General features: G+C 37.7%; 2 protein-coding genes across 2 annotated transcripts in view; both read right to left on the reverse strand.

Moving 5' to 3' along the window:
• CBG22962 overlaps positions 1–5,771 on the reverse strand; it is a gene marked incomplete at both ends in the record, with an annotated part of 6,497 nt that extends 726 nt beyond the window's left edge. Inside the window, 7 exons of the mRNA XM_002643001.2 lie at positions 26–214; positions 1,803–1,958; positions 2,087–2,273; positions 3,126–3,220; positions 3,699–3,876; positions 5,029–5,176; positions 5,636–5,771. Of these exons, the coding sequence (XP_002643047.2) occupies positions 26–214; positions 1,803–1,958; positions 2,087–2,273; positions 3,126–3,220; positions 3,699–3,876; positions 5,029–5,176; positions 5,636–5,771 (1,089 nt within the window). The remainder of the gene's footprint in view (positions 1–25; positions 215–1,802; positions 1,959–2,086; positions 2,274–3,125; positions 3,221–3,698; positions 3,877–5,028; positions 5,177–5,635) is intronic.
• Positions 5,772–6,307: 536 nt separating this feature from the next.
• On the reverse strand, positions 6,308–15,348 carry Cbr-lin-36 (the record flags this gene model as incomplete). The annotated part of the gene is made up of 11 exons (XM_045244644.1): positions 6,308–6,397; positions 7,416–7,491; positions 8,072–8,541; positions 8,643–9,170; positions 9,240–9,684; positions 10,583–11,178; positions 11,405–11,519; positions 12,397–12,992; positions 13,063–13,173; positions 13,300–13,425; positions 15,166–15,348. 11 exons carry the CDS (start codon positions 15,346–15,348, stop codon positions 6,308–6,310), a joined length of 3,336 nt encoding a protein of 1,111 aa, XP_045097718.1.
• Positions 15,349–16,282: the final 934 nt, after the last annotated feature.

The following is a 16,282-nucleotide window of genomic DNA, read 5'->3' on the forward strand; positions in this document are numbered from 1 at the left end:
GCCCCGCCCCTCCTCGATTGCTCACCTTTCCGACTTGTCCATCTGCTGCGGATACCGTAATCTTGCCAGCCTTCAAATTGTTAACTGTGGCCGTTTGACTCCGCGTTTTCTCTAGATCTCGTCGAATCGCTGATAGGTGGAATGTGGGAAACGACTGTTTGATGCGCATCGCGCATTCGTCCATCTGACGAGCGTCTTGGAGGCGTGGCGACGTCTGGAAATTGGGGTTTTGGGTGAATGTTTGACTGGAAATGGGGCTGGAATTCGTTTTTTGGGTATTTTTGGGCCATTTTCAGCCAATCTTTAGACTATTTTTAGCCTATGTTTAGGGTCTTTCTGGACCTTTTCTAGTCCAATTCGAATCATATTCTTGGACATTTATTAGTCGATTTACGACCTTTTCAGCCTGTTTTAAGCCTATTTTTGGGCTGCTGCCGACCTTTTCAGCCAGTTTTTAGGTCATTCAGCTTATTTTTCAGACAATTTCCCGCCTTTTTCAGACTATTATGCATCTTTTCTAGGCCATTTTGGATCGTTTTTCCTGCATTTTTAAGACATTTTCAGATAGTTGTAGACAAATTTCCGTCTATTTCAGGCCGATCCAGCCTATTTTTATGTCATTCCAGACGATTTTTAGGTCATTTTTAGTCTGATTTAAGCTATGCCGACCAATTTTCAGGCGATTTCAGACAATTTTTAAGACATATTTCGAGCCGGTTTTGAACGATTTTAAGGGCATTTTTAAAATGTTTTCACGTCATTTTCAGACGATTTTCGGTTTTTTTTGGGTCATTTTAGGCAATTCTTAGAATCTTTGCTAAGTCATTTTTGACCGTTTTAGACGAATTTTGACTTATTTCAGACAATTTTTTTGGGCCATTTTTAAGCCTATCAGCCTATTTTTAGGCCATTTACAGCTAGTTACAGACAAATTTTCGAGCCGCTTCAGACGATTTTCAGGCTACTTCAGGCTTTTTTCAGAGCATTTTCGGCCAGTTTTTAGAATTTTCCTGACGATTTTAAGCCTATTTTTAGGTCATTTTTAGTCTGATTTAAGCCATTTCGACCAATTTTAGGCTATTCCAGACAATTTTAGACACTTTTCGAGCCGTTTTGGACGATTTTGAGGTCATTTTCAGACGATGTCAAGGGCTTTTTTTACTTTTTTCAGCTTGTTTTTCGGTCGCTTCAGACAACTCTTAGAATCGTTCTAGGTCATTTTTGACCGTTTTAGACGAATTTTGAACTATTTCAGACAATTTTTAGGCCATTTTCAGCTAGTAATAGACAAATTTCAAGCCGCTTTAGACGTTTTTTAGACTATTTCAGGCTATTCCAGTATATGTTTATGGCCATTTTCAGAAGATTTTTAGGCCATTTCAGACGACTTTTTTCAGAGCATTTTCAGCCAGTTTTTTTCAGTCTTTTTGGGTTGTTTTCAGAGAATTTTCCTGACAATTTCTAGACTATTTTTGATCTATTTTTACGGAAATTTCAGGCAGATTTAGAGCCGTTTCAGCTGTTTTTTCAGACTTTTATGACCTTTTCTTTTCTGTGTATATTGCCCCGTTTCAGAGAAATTCTTGGGCCTTTTTCAGACTATTTCCAGTCCATTTAATATAATTTTTCTAGGCCAATTTGAGCCAATTCTAGGTCTCTTTTTAGATGATTTCTGAGCTATTTTTGACCATTTTCAGGCGTTTTCAGATGATTTCCAGATACTCTTTGAGGTATTTTTTTCACTATTTTAGGAGTTTTAATGATTGCTAGTCCATTTTCAGCCAGAAAAAGCCAAATCTCACCTTCTCCTTGTTGACAACCTTTCTGGCGCGCTCCTGGTCGGTTCGAAGACGTTTCGCCGCTTCAGAAGCATCGGAAATTCCAAATTTCGACACCGAAATTTTCAAATTCGCCGCGAGAGTTTCGGCAACACGGGCGGTGAACTCGTCGAGCGATTCCTGAAGAAAAGCGCATTTTTGGAGGATTTTTAGACTTTTTTTCAGATTTTCAATCTGAATTTTCAGATTTTTTGGAACATTTTCATCAGAAATTTTCTCAATTTTAATCAAAATTTTCGACAACTGACCTCCTCTTTTTTCTCCATTTTCGGCAGGTACTCCACCGAGATTACTGTAAATGGAAGGGCGAAAAAGTAGAACAAATCGGTCCACCACGTGGCACCGAGCACCGAAACAGCCACTTTCCATGGATACGGACGCCAGACACGCACGGAGACCGGCTGGACGATAGGGGCCACTTCGAATGCCCATGTGCTGAAATTTAGAGGGGTGGAATTGGCTGAAAATGAGCCAAAAAGGGTCCAAAATAGCATTTTGAGGAGCATTTTTATCCAAATTTCATGATTTCATCAGCCAATTTCCGTCTGGTTTATGTGATTTTTAGACGTTTTTTGGCTGAAAATTTGGGGATAAAATAGGCTGGAATGTTTAGCCAAATTTTCAGTCAAATTGGCTGAAAATAGCTAGAAAACCCCTAAAAATTCGGCCAAAAATAATTTTTTAGACTTTTTAGGGTTTTCAGCTATTCCGGTTTTTTGTCTGAAATTTGACATGACTGTGTTCGCGAGGATTACTGTAGAACACATTTTGTCTGCATTGTGTGAACCTCAAACTTTTTCTAGGCCATAAAAGTCGGTGTGGCCTAAAAAAATCAACTTGCGAAAGTTAGGCCACCATGCCAAAATGACACAGAAAACGCACCAGGTGAACATCAGGTCATTTCTAGGCCGTGGCCTAACTTTCGCAAGTTGAGTTTTCTAGGCCACCGATTTTCACGGCTTAGAAATGACCTGGCATTAACCTGGTAGATTTCCTAGGCCATTTTGACATGGGGGCCTAACTTTTGCAGAATGAGTTTTCTAGGCCACCATGTTAAATGATCTTGAAAACACACCAGACGAATTTTAGACCATTTCTAGGCCGTAAACTTTGGTGGCCTAGAAAGTTCATGTTACTGAGCATTCGAGAACTTTCGAGAACTTTCCAGAAATGGACCATAAGCGACTTTTCAGCCTTTTTCAGCCGGTTTTTAGGCGATTTTTAGCTTTTTCGGTAGCCTAGAAATCCTCCTAGGCCGCCGCCAAATTCAAATTTCGAAAAACTCACTTAAACTTGATCAACGCCTTCTCTCCGCTGGTGATAATTCCTTCGGGAAATGCCAGAAGTGGCATTTCGGTCTCTTTGGCAAGCAGCTTTTTCGCCTGGAATTTCAGATATTTTCAGTCTTTTTCAGGGGTTTCAGGGGCCAAAAATATATGCCCATTTTAGCTATTTTTTCGGTCACAAATGCACATTTTTAGGGTTTCTAAGGTCAAAAATAGCTGTTTCTAACGATTGCTCAGTTATAAAATTCAAATTTTTAGAGGTTTTGGGTCAAAAATGGTCATTTCTAACGATTTTTTATGTTTTTTGAATCGAAAATAGCTGTTTTTAACCATTTTCCAGTCAGAAAATCCAAAAATTTCATGTTTTTCGAGAATTGTTTTCGGGTCAAAAATAGTGATTTTCCACCTATGTTTCAGTCAAAAAACTTGAAAATTTCGAGGTTTTTGGTGTCAAAAATCGCTGATTTCAACGATTTCCTAGCCAGAAAATTCAAAATTTCAAGGGGTTTCGGGTCAAAAATGGCGTATTTCAACGATTTTTTGGTGACAAATAGCGATTTTCAGCCATTCTCACCCCATTAACAAGATGGTCTCTGCCACGTGCCGCACCCAAATCCACGTATCCGAAGCACCATCGAATGACGGATGGGATGTCCCAAACCGATGGAAGAAGGCACGGCGTCAGAATATCAATTGCCAGATGATCCAGAATTGATACGTGATTCGCGCACAGCACTCGTGCTGTCTCGTCTCTGCAAAATGGAATTTTGTAGTCTTTTTGTAGTCTTTTTGAATTTTTTTTTAAATGAAAAATGACTGATTTTTGAGACAAAATTTTGAAACTTTGTAGTCTGTGTAGTCTTCGATTTCTAGACTATTTCAGCTCATTTTTCACGATTTTAGGCGATTTTTGAGCCGAATTTTCGATTTTTAGAAGTTTTTTTCCAAAATGTGTGCAGTTTTGTAGTCTTTGTAGTCTTTGTAGTCTACGATTTCTACACCATTTTCTGATGATTTCAGGTGTGATTTTTGAATCAAAAATGGTGATTTTTCACTGAACACTCAAGGTTTTCAGGTTCATTTTTGTTAATTTTGTAGTTTTTGTAGTCTTTGTAGTGTGTCAAAAAGTGGTGAAAAACGGCCGATTTTAGGCGATTTTTGAGCCGAATTTTCGATTTTTAAAAGCTTTTTTTTCCAAAAATTGTGTATTTTTCGTAGTTTTAGTAGTCTTTGTAGTCTACAATTTCTAGACAATTTTCAGCTGATTTTTGGCTCATTTTTTACAATTTTTGATGATTTTGGGGCAGAATTTTTGATTTTTCGAATTTTTTTTTCTGAAAAATTTGTAGTTTTTATAGTTTTTGTAGTCTTTGGTTTCTAGACAATTTTCAGCTCATTTTTTACGATTTTTTATGATTTTTGAGCCGAACTTTAGGATTTTAGACTCATTTTTTCTGAAAAATGTGTAGTCTTTGTAGTCTTAGATTTCTAGACCAATTTCTGATGATTTTTCACTAGAAATTCAAGGTTTTCAGATTCATTTTTGTTAATTGTGTCGTCTTTGTAGTCTATGTTGATAGTTTTTGTAATTTCTGATCGGAAAACGGTCTTTTTGGTCATTTTAGAGTCATTTTTGACGATTTTAGATGATTTTTAACCGAATTTCATGATTTTTTACATATTTTCAGCTCATTTTTATCGTTTTCCGGTCGTTTTTGAGCCATTTTTCAATGCTTTTCGGTGATTTTGCGTCACTTTTAGCGGGATTTCAATTAATTTTTTTTTCATCACAAATCGAGAATTTCGAATTTCTAGGTACTTTTCAGCTGATTTTTCACTATTTTCCAATCATTTTTCTTCAATTGTGATCAGTTTTCTAGATTTTCACAATTTTCAAGACCAACCTCTCCCCTCTCTTCTCCACCACAATTCCCAGAATCGAGCACATCGTCCGTAGAGCGTGCATTCGAAAAACGCCAGATTTTCGGAGGAGGCACGCGACGAGGAACGTGTGGAATCCAAGGAAACAGCGGAACAGGAATATGATGATTCCTGGAAACATTTTTGAAAATTCTAAAAATTTTTTTTTTCGATTATTAGTTTTTTTTTTTGGCAGAAAAAGCTGAAATTTTCAAATTCCAAAAAAAAAAATGTTTATGAAAATTTTTTTTTCGATTTTCAGATTTTTTTTCAAATTTTCAGTCAAATTTGTTGCGATTTTCAGATTTTTTGAAATGAAAAAAAGCTGAAACCTCTTGAAATCATTCATTTTCGAGGTGAAAATTACAAAAAAAAATTTTTTTGAAAAATTTTTTTTCGATTTTCAGATTTTTTTTTCAGAATTTAAGCCAAAATTTTTTTTCGATTTTCAGATGTTTTATCGCTTTTTTTTTTCAAAAAGTTACTGAAATTCATTGAAAATGTTCATTTTACAATAATTAAAAACTTTCAAAAAAACATTTTTTTTCGATTTTCAGATTTTTAAAAAATTTTCAGCCGAATTTCCCTTACCAACTGGCGCATAAATCGCTGAAAATATCTTGGTAATCGAGTCCTCATTCCGTTTCTGATGAAATAAATCCTCAATTTTCAATTCAGATGACGTCGTGGCGGAGGCTCCAGAAGACGATGTCGCAGAATCCGTCATCTGAATTTTTTACCTTTTTTTTTTTAATTTCAAAAATTTCAGTGATTTTTCAAAATAATTTAAATTTAGGACATTGTTAATTACCCAATTAGTGCTTCAAAAGGAAAATTTTACAAAAAAAATGGGAAATTTTATTTTTGGTTGGGGATAGGAGAAAGAAATTTAGCGACGTTTCTAGGTCTCTGGATTTATTGAATTTTTGGGGATAGTTAGGGATAATTAAATCGATAATTAATTTGGAAAATGGAAAAAAGCTAGAAATCTAGACGAAAATCTGCAATTTTTGGGGGGTAACAATTTTGGGATAATGGATAAAGGGGGCGGAGCTTAAATTTGGCGCGAAAAGAATTGGAAATTTTACAGTAATTGGGAGATAATTAGGGGTGAAAAAGGGGGATAATTGGGGTACCTTAGAATTGAAAAAATCAAAGAAATTAGGGAAAAAAACGATGAAACGATGATGGCTCAGAGATTGTAACATGAAAGAAAATTGGATGATTTTCGGATGGGGTAATTAGGGCCAATTACGGGGTTAATTAGGCTTGATGAGAAGAGGAAGATGTCGATGGTCCCGGTTGTTGTGGATTGTCCTGGGGATCCTTCCATTTTGGATTATTTTTATGAAGCTGAAAAATCGATTTTTTGAGTTTTCAGGGGAAAATTCGAGGAATTTTTGAGATAAAAATTAGGGAAAATCTGAAATTTTAACCAAAAATTTTGGTTGAAAAATTGGAATTTTTTTCAAAAAATTGGGAAAAAATCTGAGAAATTTTTTTGGGGGTTTTTAGCTTTTAAAAATTGGTTTTTTTTTTGTTTTTTTTTAGGGTATTTTATGGATTTTTGAGGCCATTTCGAGGAAAAAGTCAGGAAATTCTGGGCATTTTCGGCATTTTCAGTTTTTTCAAAAAAAAAAAATTTTTTTAGAATTTTTTGTGGAAAATTTGGGATTTTCAGGGCGAAAATTCGGATATTTACAGATTTTTTAAAACATGGAAAATCGAATTTTTCGAGACTTGTTTTTGGGAAAATTCGACGATTTTTGATAGAAAAATCGGGGATTTTTCGGCGTTTTCAGCTTTTTAAAAAAAATCGATTTTTGGAAACATTTTCAGTGTCTTTTGAGGGAAATTTTGAAAAAAAATCTGTGTTTTTTTTGGCTGAAAAATTGAAAATTTTCAGATTTTTTTGAGTAAAAAATATGGAATTTTCTAGATCAAACACAAAAAATTTTTCGTTTCGATAGATAAAAAATGAGATAAAAAGAGGGGAGTGAAAGACAAACAAACATGTTTTCGATAACAATAAAAATAGACACAGACACATGCCATTTTTGATGTTTTCAATGAAAAAATCGTTTGAAAAATCGATTTTTTCAATGGAAAATTAGAATTTTCGGGGCTAAAATGGAAAATTCGCGATTTTTGGCCCGAAAAAAATTATTAAAGTTGAAATTGCTTCGGTTTTCAGATCGAAAAAATGGAAAATTCTCTATTTTCTGACAGAAAAATATAGACATTTTTGAGCTAAAAATCACCAAATTTCAGCCCAGAAAACGCTGAAAATCTAGACTTTAAGCCTAGAAATAGAAATCTGTCCATCCGAATTCCCATGAATCCAGATGTCCTCGGCAAATGAAACAAAAACACTCACCACTTGAGCGCCATCATTGCTGAACCATATCTGATAGTCGCCTTCGCTTCCTTCTCCAAACAGACGGGCTCTGCAAAATTATAGAATGAAAATTTAGAATTTTTAGAAAAATGGGCTGAAAATTTGGTAAAAACTAGCTGAAAATATGAAATTTTCAGATCGAATTTTGATATTTCCTATATCAATTTCTAGCTCGGAAATGGGGATTTTCGAGCTGGAAAATCCGAAATTTCGGTCTGGAAAACGCAATTTTCAGCATTAAATTTGACATTTCTAGACTGGAATACGACATTTTCAGCTTCGAATTTTCAAATTTTCCGCATTTAATTTGACATTTTTGAAAATAACCATTTTTGAGCTAGAAATTCCGATGTTCCAATGTGAAAAACGTAATTTTCAGCATCGAATTATACATCCTCAATTTAGAAAAAAAACCAAGTTGGAAAATTGAAATTTTCCGTGTTTGATTTGTCGTTTCTAGCTTGAAAAGAGAGTCATTTTAGAGCTAGAAATTCGAAATTAAAAAGACTAAAAATGCCATTTTCAGCATTTAATTTGACATTTCCAGACATTTCTAGCTTGAAAATAGTCATTTTTAAGCTAAAAACTCCAAATTTCAAAGCTACAACCGCCATTTTCCGCCTACAAACCTCGCTCTAGCAGCCTCAATTTGTCTGATACACTGTCTGGAGAGCCGCATATCTGCCCGCATTTTTGTCACCGTTCTCCCGCGAATCGCGTCCTCCATGGCACGATAATAATGATTGTCCTCGTTCATCTTCTTCGTAATCTCTTCGAAATCCTGATCCTTCACATCCGATCCAGTGCCTCCTGCCAGAGCTTCAACCAGTGTCAACGCACGATCCGATCCATGAATGAGGACGTCATCTGACGTCGTCGCGTTTCCAGAAGCCACCGAATCGATGACCTCTTCGATCATTCCAACTTCCAGGTCTTTCGCAGAGATGATGATGTCGTCGTGGGAAGAAGACGCTGTCATTCCCATTGGTGATGATGCGGATATCAATGGAGAGGATTCGTGATGAGAGAACATTTGGCGAGGAGTTGTGGAGCCACGTTTTCTTGGAGAGAGGATCAGTGGACGGCGGGCGAGGACTGACTGAAAATATTGTCGATTTTTGGCGATTTTCAACATCAAAATCAGATTTTCTCGCTTTTTAGACCTATTCCACCCCCCCCCCCCCCAATTTCCCTACTTACCGGTCGTTTGGACATTCCCTTCTCCTGAGCAACTGCACCCATAACCCTCTGCGAGAATATTCCTCCAGGCGACGATGATCCAGCACGTCTAGGTAATATAGACCCGGTGGAGATCGATTTCGCCGTTCCCGCGCCTGTTGGAACTCCAGAAGACGTCGTTCCAGATGGCTTTTCTTGTTCCAATGGCACGTGATATTTAGCCATCGAAGGACGGACTCCAGCGGTCAGAGATCGCGCGAGCATCGACTTCAATGGACGTTCTTCGGGAGCTCGTGGGGATTCTGGAGCTGGGGATTCTGGAGCAGATGATTTTTGTGAGGATTCTGAAGATTCTGGAGCAGTTGGTTCTGGTGCTTTATTGGATTTTGGAGGCGCTGGTGGCGTTGGAATTCCAGCTTTTTGACTACGGGTGACACGAACTGCAGGAGCAGATTGGTGTGTCTTTTTGGCGGTAGAGGTGGATGGTTTCGGTGATGAGCGTGCTTCTGGAGACTGATCACGTGTCGATGGCGATTTTCCTTCTTCCACCTGGAAAAATTGCTAATTTTAGCCTATTTTCAGGCTGCCTTAGGCCCTATTTTGAGCCAATTGCCTTACCGATGACGTCACTGCTTCCCCACTCGACGTGATTCCCTTCATCAGTGTGTACTGCAACGCCTTCCGCGGCTTCTGAGGCGATCGTTCCGATTTTTTGAACTTCTTCGCATTTATCAACCGCTTCACTTGCTGGGATCGCTTCTGTACCATCTCCGCGAATTGCTCATCTCGAAGCTTCTGACGTTCACGTGCTTCTTCTGATGAGATCGCCACCTCTTCTGGAGTGTCTTCTGGAGCGTCTTCTGGTGGCGGCGCCTTTGGCTCCACAGTGGCTGGAGCGATTTTACGCTTTTTGACTGGAGTTGGTGGTGCAGAAGCAGCTGGTTTCACTTCTAGAATCGGTTTTTTGACTGGCGACGATGTGACAGATGACGTGGCGATTGGTGTGGGTTGTGATGACGACTTCTTTTCCGCTGATCCCATTGGTGTTTGTGGGTCGGAGGTGCTGGAAAATTATTTAATTAGGAGAGCTGAAAATCTGAAAATCGTAATTCTAGATTCGAGATTGTCTCATTGCTCAGCTTAAAATCTCAAAACTTCTAGCAAGAAATCCCGGATTCTCGCTCAAAATCTGGCTCAAAAAATCTCATTGATCAGCATAAAATATATATTTTTCAGATAATTTTTCTAGCCAAAAATCCTATATTTTCGCTCAAAATCTGGCTGAAAATGGGCAATTTCTCAGCCTAAGATTCAGTTTTCAGATAATTTTTCTAGTCAAAAATTCCAGATTTCCGCTCAAAATGAATATCGTTAAGCTCATTGCTCAGCTTAAAATTCATATTTCCAGATAATTTTTCGCAAAATTCCCATTGTTACAAACGAAATGTGACTCAAAATAAAGGTTGCAAGGCTTATTGCTCAGCTTAAAATTTAAAGTTCTTTGACAAAAAAATTCCAGATTTTGCTCAAAACGACACTGATTGCTCAGCTTAAAAATATATATTTCAGACAATTTTTCTAGCAAAAAATCACATCTTTTCGCTCAAAATGGCTTAATGCTCAGCATAATATAGATATTTTTAGATGCTTTTTCCAGCAAAAAACCCCAATTTTCGCTCGAAATTTGGCTCAAAATGGCCCATTGCTCAGCTTAAAATGTACATTTTCTAAAAAAAATTTCTAGCGAAAAATTCCATATTTTCGCTCAAAATCTGGCTCAGAATGAAGGTTTTGAGACTCATTGCTCAGCTTAAACCTTCCTCTTTTCAAAAAATCCAAAATTTTTGGCTCAAAAGCTAGCTGTTTTATCTCATTTTCTCTGTCGATTTCAAGCCTAAAACCACCATGTTTGGCTCATTGCTCAGCCTTGAATTCTAGCCAATTTTCCTATCAAAACTCACTCTTCCTCGATTTGCTCCTCTTCCATTCCCATCGACTCAAGCCAATTATCCTCTCCACCTCCTCCTTCTGCTCTTCCCATTCCTCCAATAACACGTCTTCTCAAATCTCCACTAGCCAGCCCTGCCTCCGACAACGCCTCCGTCTTCTTCGCATGCTCCAACTCTCGTCGAATTTGGAGATAGACTTGCCGTTGCATCACGTTATGATCGTTTACACTCGTTCCCCCTTCCTTCCCTACAAACGACAAACTCCGCACCGCCTTCTTCCGTCTCTCCGCGTCATGAACCATTCTCGTCCTCTCTTCCGGATTCTGAGTGTACGCCTTCTTCGTTGGCGATGGTGTTAGTACGATCTCATTGGCTGGAGGTTCACATCCATGGTAAGCCACGTAGACATTCCTTCTCGTCCAGTTGTCCCAGGAATCCACTGGATCCAGTTCTGTAGCTCGGCAGTTCATTTTCGCGAATTCGTAGATCCTACGCAAGTGGCAGTGGTGTATGGGTCCGGCGTTCAGATGACGTCGGTATCCGGAAATCGTCTTGTACCCATACGTACATTTTCGACAGAATGGACACATGAAACCGGCTTCGGGTACCTGGAACTTTGGGCGGTGGTTTAAATTATCGATTTTTCATTTTTTGAAAATCCCAGTTTTGAGGTTAAAAACAACGATTTTTAGCTCAGAAATTCTTGATTTTCTAGATCAAAATTTCTCAGAAATTATTTATCATTTCTGGGTCAAATTATCAATTTCTGAAGGATTTTTTGAGACATCTGGACACACAGATCTCTAAAATTTAGGACGCCTATTTCAAACTCACATCAACCAAACTGTCCTTTTTCTTCAACATCTCCTCGGTGTGGTCCAACAAATGGGTTTGTAGTTCGACGACACTGCACGAGTGGAAATCACAAATCGTACACACCCATGGAACTCTGGAACAACTTTCGGGCGGTCATTGGGTACAAAGATGGGGTTATTAGGTACATTTTAAGCTTAAAATCCTCCATTTTAAGTCATTTTGAGCATAAAAGCTAAAAATGGATTTTATATGCGTTTTTCAGCTCAAAATTCTTGAATTTCGGGTGATTTCAAGCTAGAAAATAACATTTTTAGAGCCAAAAAAAGGATTTAATATGCGTTTTTCAGCCTAAACATTATTGAATTTCGGGTGATTTTAAGCTAAAAAATCCAATTTTTAAGCCCACAATTCTTATGTTTCCGGTGATTTTAAGCTAGAAAATAGCATTTTTAGAGCCAAAATCTGATTTTAAGTATGCGTTTTTCAGTTCAAAATCCATCAACTTCGGGCCATTTTGAGCTAAAAAAATCCATTTTTTAAAGGATGAAAACAGTTGAAACCCGGCGCTGAATATGACGATTTTCAGCGCAAAATTCGGAGAATTTGATTTTTCTAGGTCAAATTTTCACGAAAATTGACAATGTTTGGGTACATTTTAAGTTTAAAAACCACATTTTTATAGCAAAAATTAGATTTTAAATATGCGTTTTTCAGCTCAGCGCGCATTTTTAAGCTTTCAAGCTAAAAAATCCAATTTTTATAGCTAAAATCAGATCTGAAGGAAGCATTTTTAAGCCCGAAATTCTTGAATTTTGGGTCATTTTGAGCCTAAAAGGACATTTTTAGACACCAGAAAACCGACTTGACTCAGTGTTTTTCAGTTCAAAATCCATTAACTTGAGGTCATTTTGAGCTCAAAAATCCCGTTTTCAAAGGATAAAAACAGCTAAAACACGGCTGAATCCGACGATTTCTAGATTTTTCGACTCATTTCGGGCTCAATCTCTTACCTCTTCTTGCTGGGAGTCGTCTTAACATCTGGTGATATCGCCACCGGCACGCCGAACGCCTCAATCGCAGATTTATTGAAATTATGATTTCGAAAGCACTCCTCTGCAAAGTGTTCCGTACAAATTGGCCCAGCCGCAATGGAGAACGATACAGGCCCCATCTTACTGCGCAGAATGTCCTTATACTTGAATCCCAACAAATTCGCCCAAATTCTCCGGCGATCTAAATCAGCCGGGAAATTCAAATGCATCTCGCCGATTTTCATGATTCGATTGCACACCGTACACGGTTTATGGGTCAGGTTACTGTAGACGGAATACGATTTTCCGTTACCCTCGACGAAGATTCGAAGACGTCCGTTCGCATTTTTGTAGACAATCAGATTCTCGCCTTCTGGAGGCGTCCGGGTCATTCTGCCCAGAGTTTCTGGAATCACTTGACACGGAAAATTCGAGAAGACGCGTTCGCCATCGGAATTCGCATGATCCTGCTCGGGAACGCGTGATGAGAAACGCTTCTTCGTCGGTGTACGCATCAATTCGTCGGATGAACTCTCGTCTGGGATGAGCTCATCGTCTTCTGGGTGTAGCAGATGCTGGAAATGGGGAATTTTTAGGTTTTGGGGAAGTTTTGGAGGGAAAAACGCAATTTCGAGCTCTAGTTACCTCTGGCTCCTCCTCATCCACGTCTCCAACGATATCAACATCCGGTTCGGCTGGCTCCTCATGCCTCTTTGGCATTTCCAGTGGTCCGGACTCTTCTGCTACGATTGGTGACTGAAAATTATGTTTTTAGAGCTAAAATAGGTCTGGAATAGCGTTTTTAGGTCTAGAAAATGGGAATCTGGGCTATTTTTACGAAAATCCAGCGGTTTTCAAATCAAAAACACTTGAATGGCTTACCGATTCGTCTTCTGGCTCCTCTGGAAACTCGACTATCGCGTCGTCCTGGACGATGACGTCTTCTTCTTCTTCTTCGATATCGTCGATTTTTCTTCTTTTAGCTGATGAAGGGTCTTCAGACATCTTCTGAAAGTGGGAAATGGGTTTTTAGCAATACAAATCGGTTAGAATTGAAAAAAAGCCAATTTTACATAAAAAAAGAGCGACACAACAAAAAAAAACAAGGATATGAGCTGAAAAATGAGAAGAAAATTTTACAGAATTCCGAATGAAAATAGGGAAAAATATTGCTTTTCACACAGTTTCAGCTTCTTGATCGCTCCAAAAATTCTTTAAAAACTACAAAAATTCAGGTTGAAATTTTGTGAGTTGACAAAAAACTTGCCAACTCACTGATTTTCAAATTTCTTTCTGGGTTTTCTAGGTTTCCAGCGCTCTAAATCTCATTTCTGATCTCAAAATCGAGATTTTCGATGTCGAAAACCCCAAAAACCCCCAATTCTCGAATTTGGCAAAACTAAAATTTGAAAAAACGCCGAAAATCGATAAGGTCGCCAAATTTTTCGTACAATTCTGGCTCCCACTCATCTGGTGTCCGCAAACACGGCCACCCACAAATGCACACTTTTTCTCTGCGCACTCCGCGTTCCGCGTGCTCCCTCGTCGGCTGATTTGGCGATTTTCGGGGAAGAAGAAGAAGAAGAAGAAGATGAAGGGGTGTAATAGTAGGAAAAGAAGAAGGGTGTGGGGAAAAGAGAAAAAGAAAAAAAAGAAGATAATATCAAAATACCAGGTCATTTGTAACATTTGATTGACAATTGAGACATATGAATACCTAATTTTATCGGAGATAAGGATTTTCTTATTTTGGAGGGTAGCTGATTTAGGGCACTCCCAAGCCTAAAAAACACTCGAAAAAGCAAAAAATCAGGTCAGAATTACCCAAAAACCACCTGAAACAATGTATAGGCTCCGCCCACTTTTTTCTACTATTCGTATAAATGAGTTTGCGCTGACGTTCAGGTGCGAGAGATGAGAGCAAATAGTACACTTGTTTGTTTTGGGGAGATACTCAATATTCTACAAAATTTTTAATTTTTGAAAATTCAAATTTTTAAGGAAAAATTTTAAATTCTATTGTTCGGGGTGATACAAACTGATAAGGGTGTGTTCTGGAGCAGTTGGAAACAATGGGAATTTTAAAAATTGACAGTTTGTCATTGATAACAGTCGATTCTGATGAAAAAACCATTTTGGGAAATTTTTTAAAAATTTAAATTTCTAATTTCAAAATGTTTTGAGGTTTTTAAGATTTTTTAGAAACAATTCAAATTGTGAGTTCAGAATACAATTTCCAGCATTTTGATAACGAATTTGTATGATTTACAGATGTAACTTTATTCAAAAAATTCCAAAAAATCACTCCTGAATTATCGCATTACTCGGAACACGATCCCTATCGATTTGTGCAAATGTGAACTGCCTATTGGGTAGATCATAAAAAATCGATAAACATTTTTCGGGATTCTCCACCCCGAAAAACCATTTTTCTCGCCATAAAACTGATGAGCAGGTCCCAAAAATCTAAAAAATTCGAGAATTGTGTCAAATTCCTGAAAATCCACACGGAAGCTTCGGAATTTCGGATTGCCTTGGAATTTCTGAAAAAAAAAACTGTACTAAAATTTTGAAAAACGTTCCCATCCTCTCCCCCGCGCGATTGGCTACTACCTCGCACTCCTAGTCCCCAGTTGCGCAGATGGCGCTGTGGTTAGCGTTTTAGTTGTCAATCACAAGGTGCGGAGTTCAATCCCCCTTGGGTTTATTCTCTTTTTCATACTTTTTTGAGAAGAACAACCGACGAACCTTTTTCAAATCTACCATTTGATTAGAATTAGTTGCTTTGATTCTAATAAATCCTGCCTGAAAGTGTCCAAAATGCTCCAGAGATGCTATTGTTAGTCTTCTGGATGTATAAAATTTCTCGGCCTTTTTCCACTGATCCAAATCCCAAACATCTTCTTTAAATTCCAAAAAATCTGGGTTCATGGTACTGTTATATATGGAAATGGTTTTTAGAAAACTAGAATCCAAAAATGGCAAAATTGGTTGTAAAGATAGTTCATCCTTGAGGTAGACTTCAAAGTTTTTGACTCGCAAAAGCTTTTTGCGGGATTTCAAAATTTTGGGAAACTCGCGAAAACTTTGAGATGTGGTCAATAATGATCGGACCATTAAGTTCTCTAGAATCCCCTTTTGATGACGTAAAATTAGCTGAAGATCCGTTAAAAAAGCTTCTTCGAAATTCAAATTTTCCAGAATTTTCTGATTTCTTGATTGTTTTAAACGCGTTGATTTTCCATCAAATTCTTCGTATTCCATTTCAAATTGTCCAGAAAAATCTTGATATGTGACAAATATGCAGCGCATGGCAAAATGAATGGATAATCTTAAAATGTTGGATTCAGGAACCTTATCATCTATATAGTTCCGAAGATCGTGGCAAACTTTTCGAAGGATCTGTCTGGAAGTTTCTGAATATTGCGAAATTCGTTGAAAAGTGACTCACATTGTTATGAAATCCAAGTTTTCCAAAATTCGATCCATAGCCACTTCAGGGATATCCAATAGGGAAATTTCCATAGTTTTAGAGGATGAAAATGGGGGTTATGAAATATATAAGTTTCAGAAAACCTTCAAATAGGGGAAAAGAGAAATGTGTCATTGATAAGAAACATGGTGAAATGTTGTTTGCAAATAATAAAAAAGACTATATTATCCTTGTCAGAGAAAAAAAGGTTGAGACGAAGTGTATGCGATGTTTGTAAACAAATATCTGAAAGCGTAAACAACCGGAAACAGTTGAAACGAGTGCGACAGTAACCCGGCAGGAAAATATTAAATTTACTCATTTTTTAGCTTTTCGCATATTTTGCAGCAAATTTCGTCGAATGTATTTTACAATACCGCAAAAAACAATGAA

The sequence above is a fragment of the Caenorhabditis briggsae genome (assembly GCF_000004555.2).
Source record: "Caenorhabditis briggsae complete genome, chrIII, whole genome shotgun sequence".
NCBI classification, from domain to species: Eukaryota; Metazoa; Nematoda; class Chromadorea; order Rhabditida; family Rhabditidae; genus Caenorhabditis; species Caenorhabditis briggsae.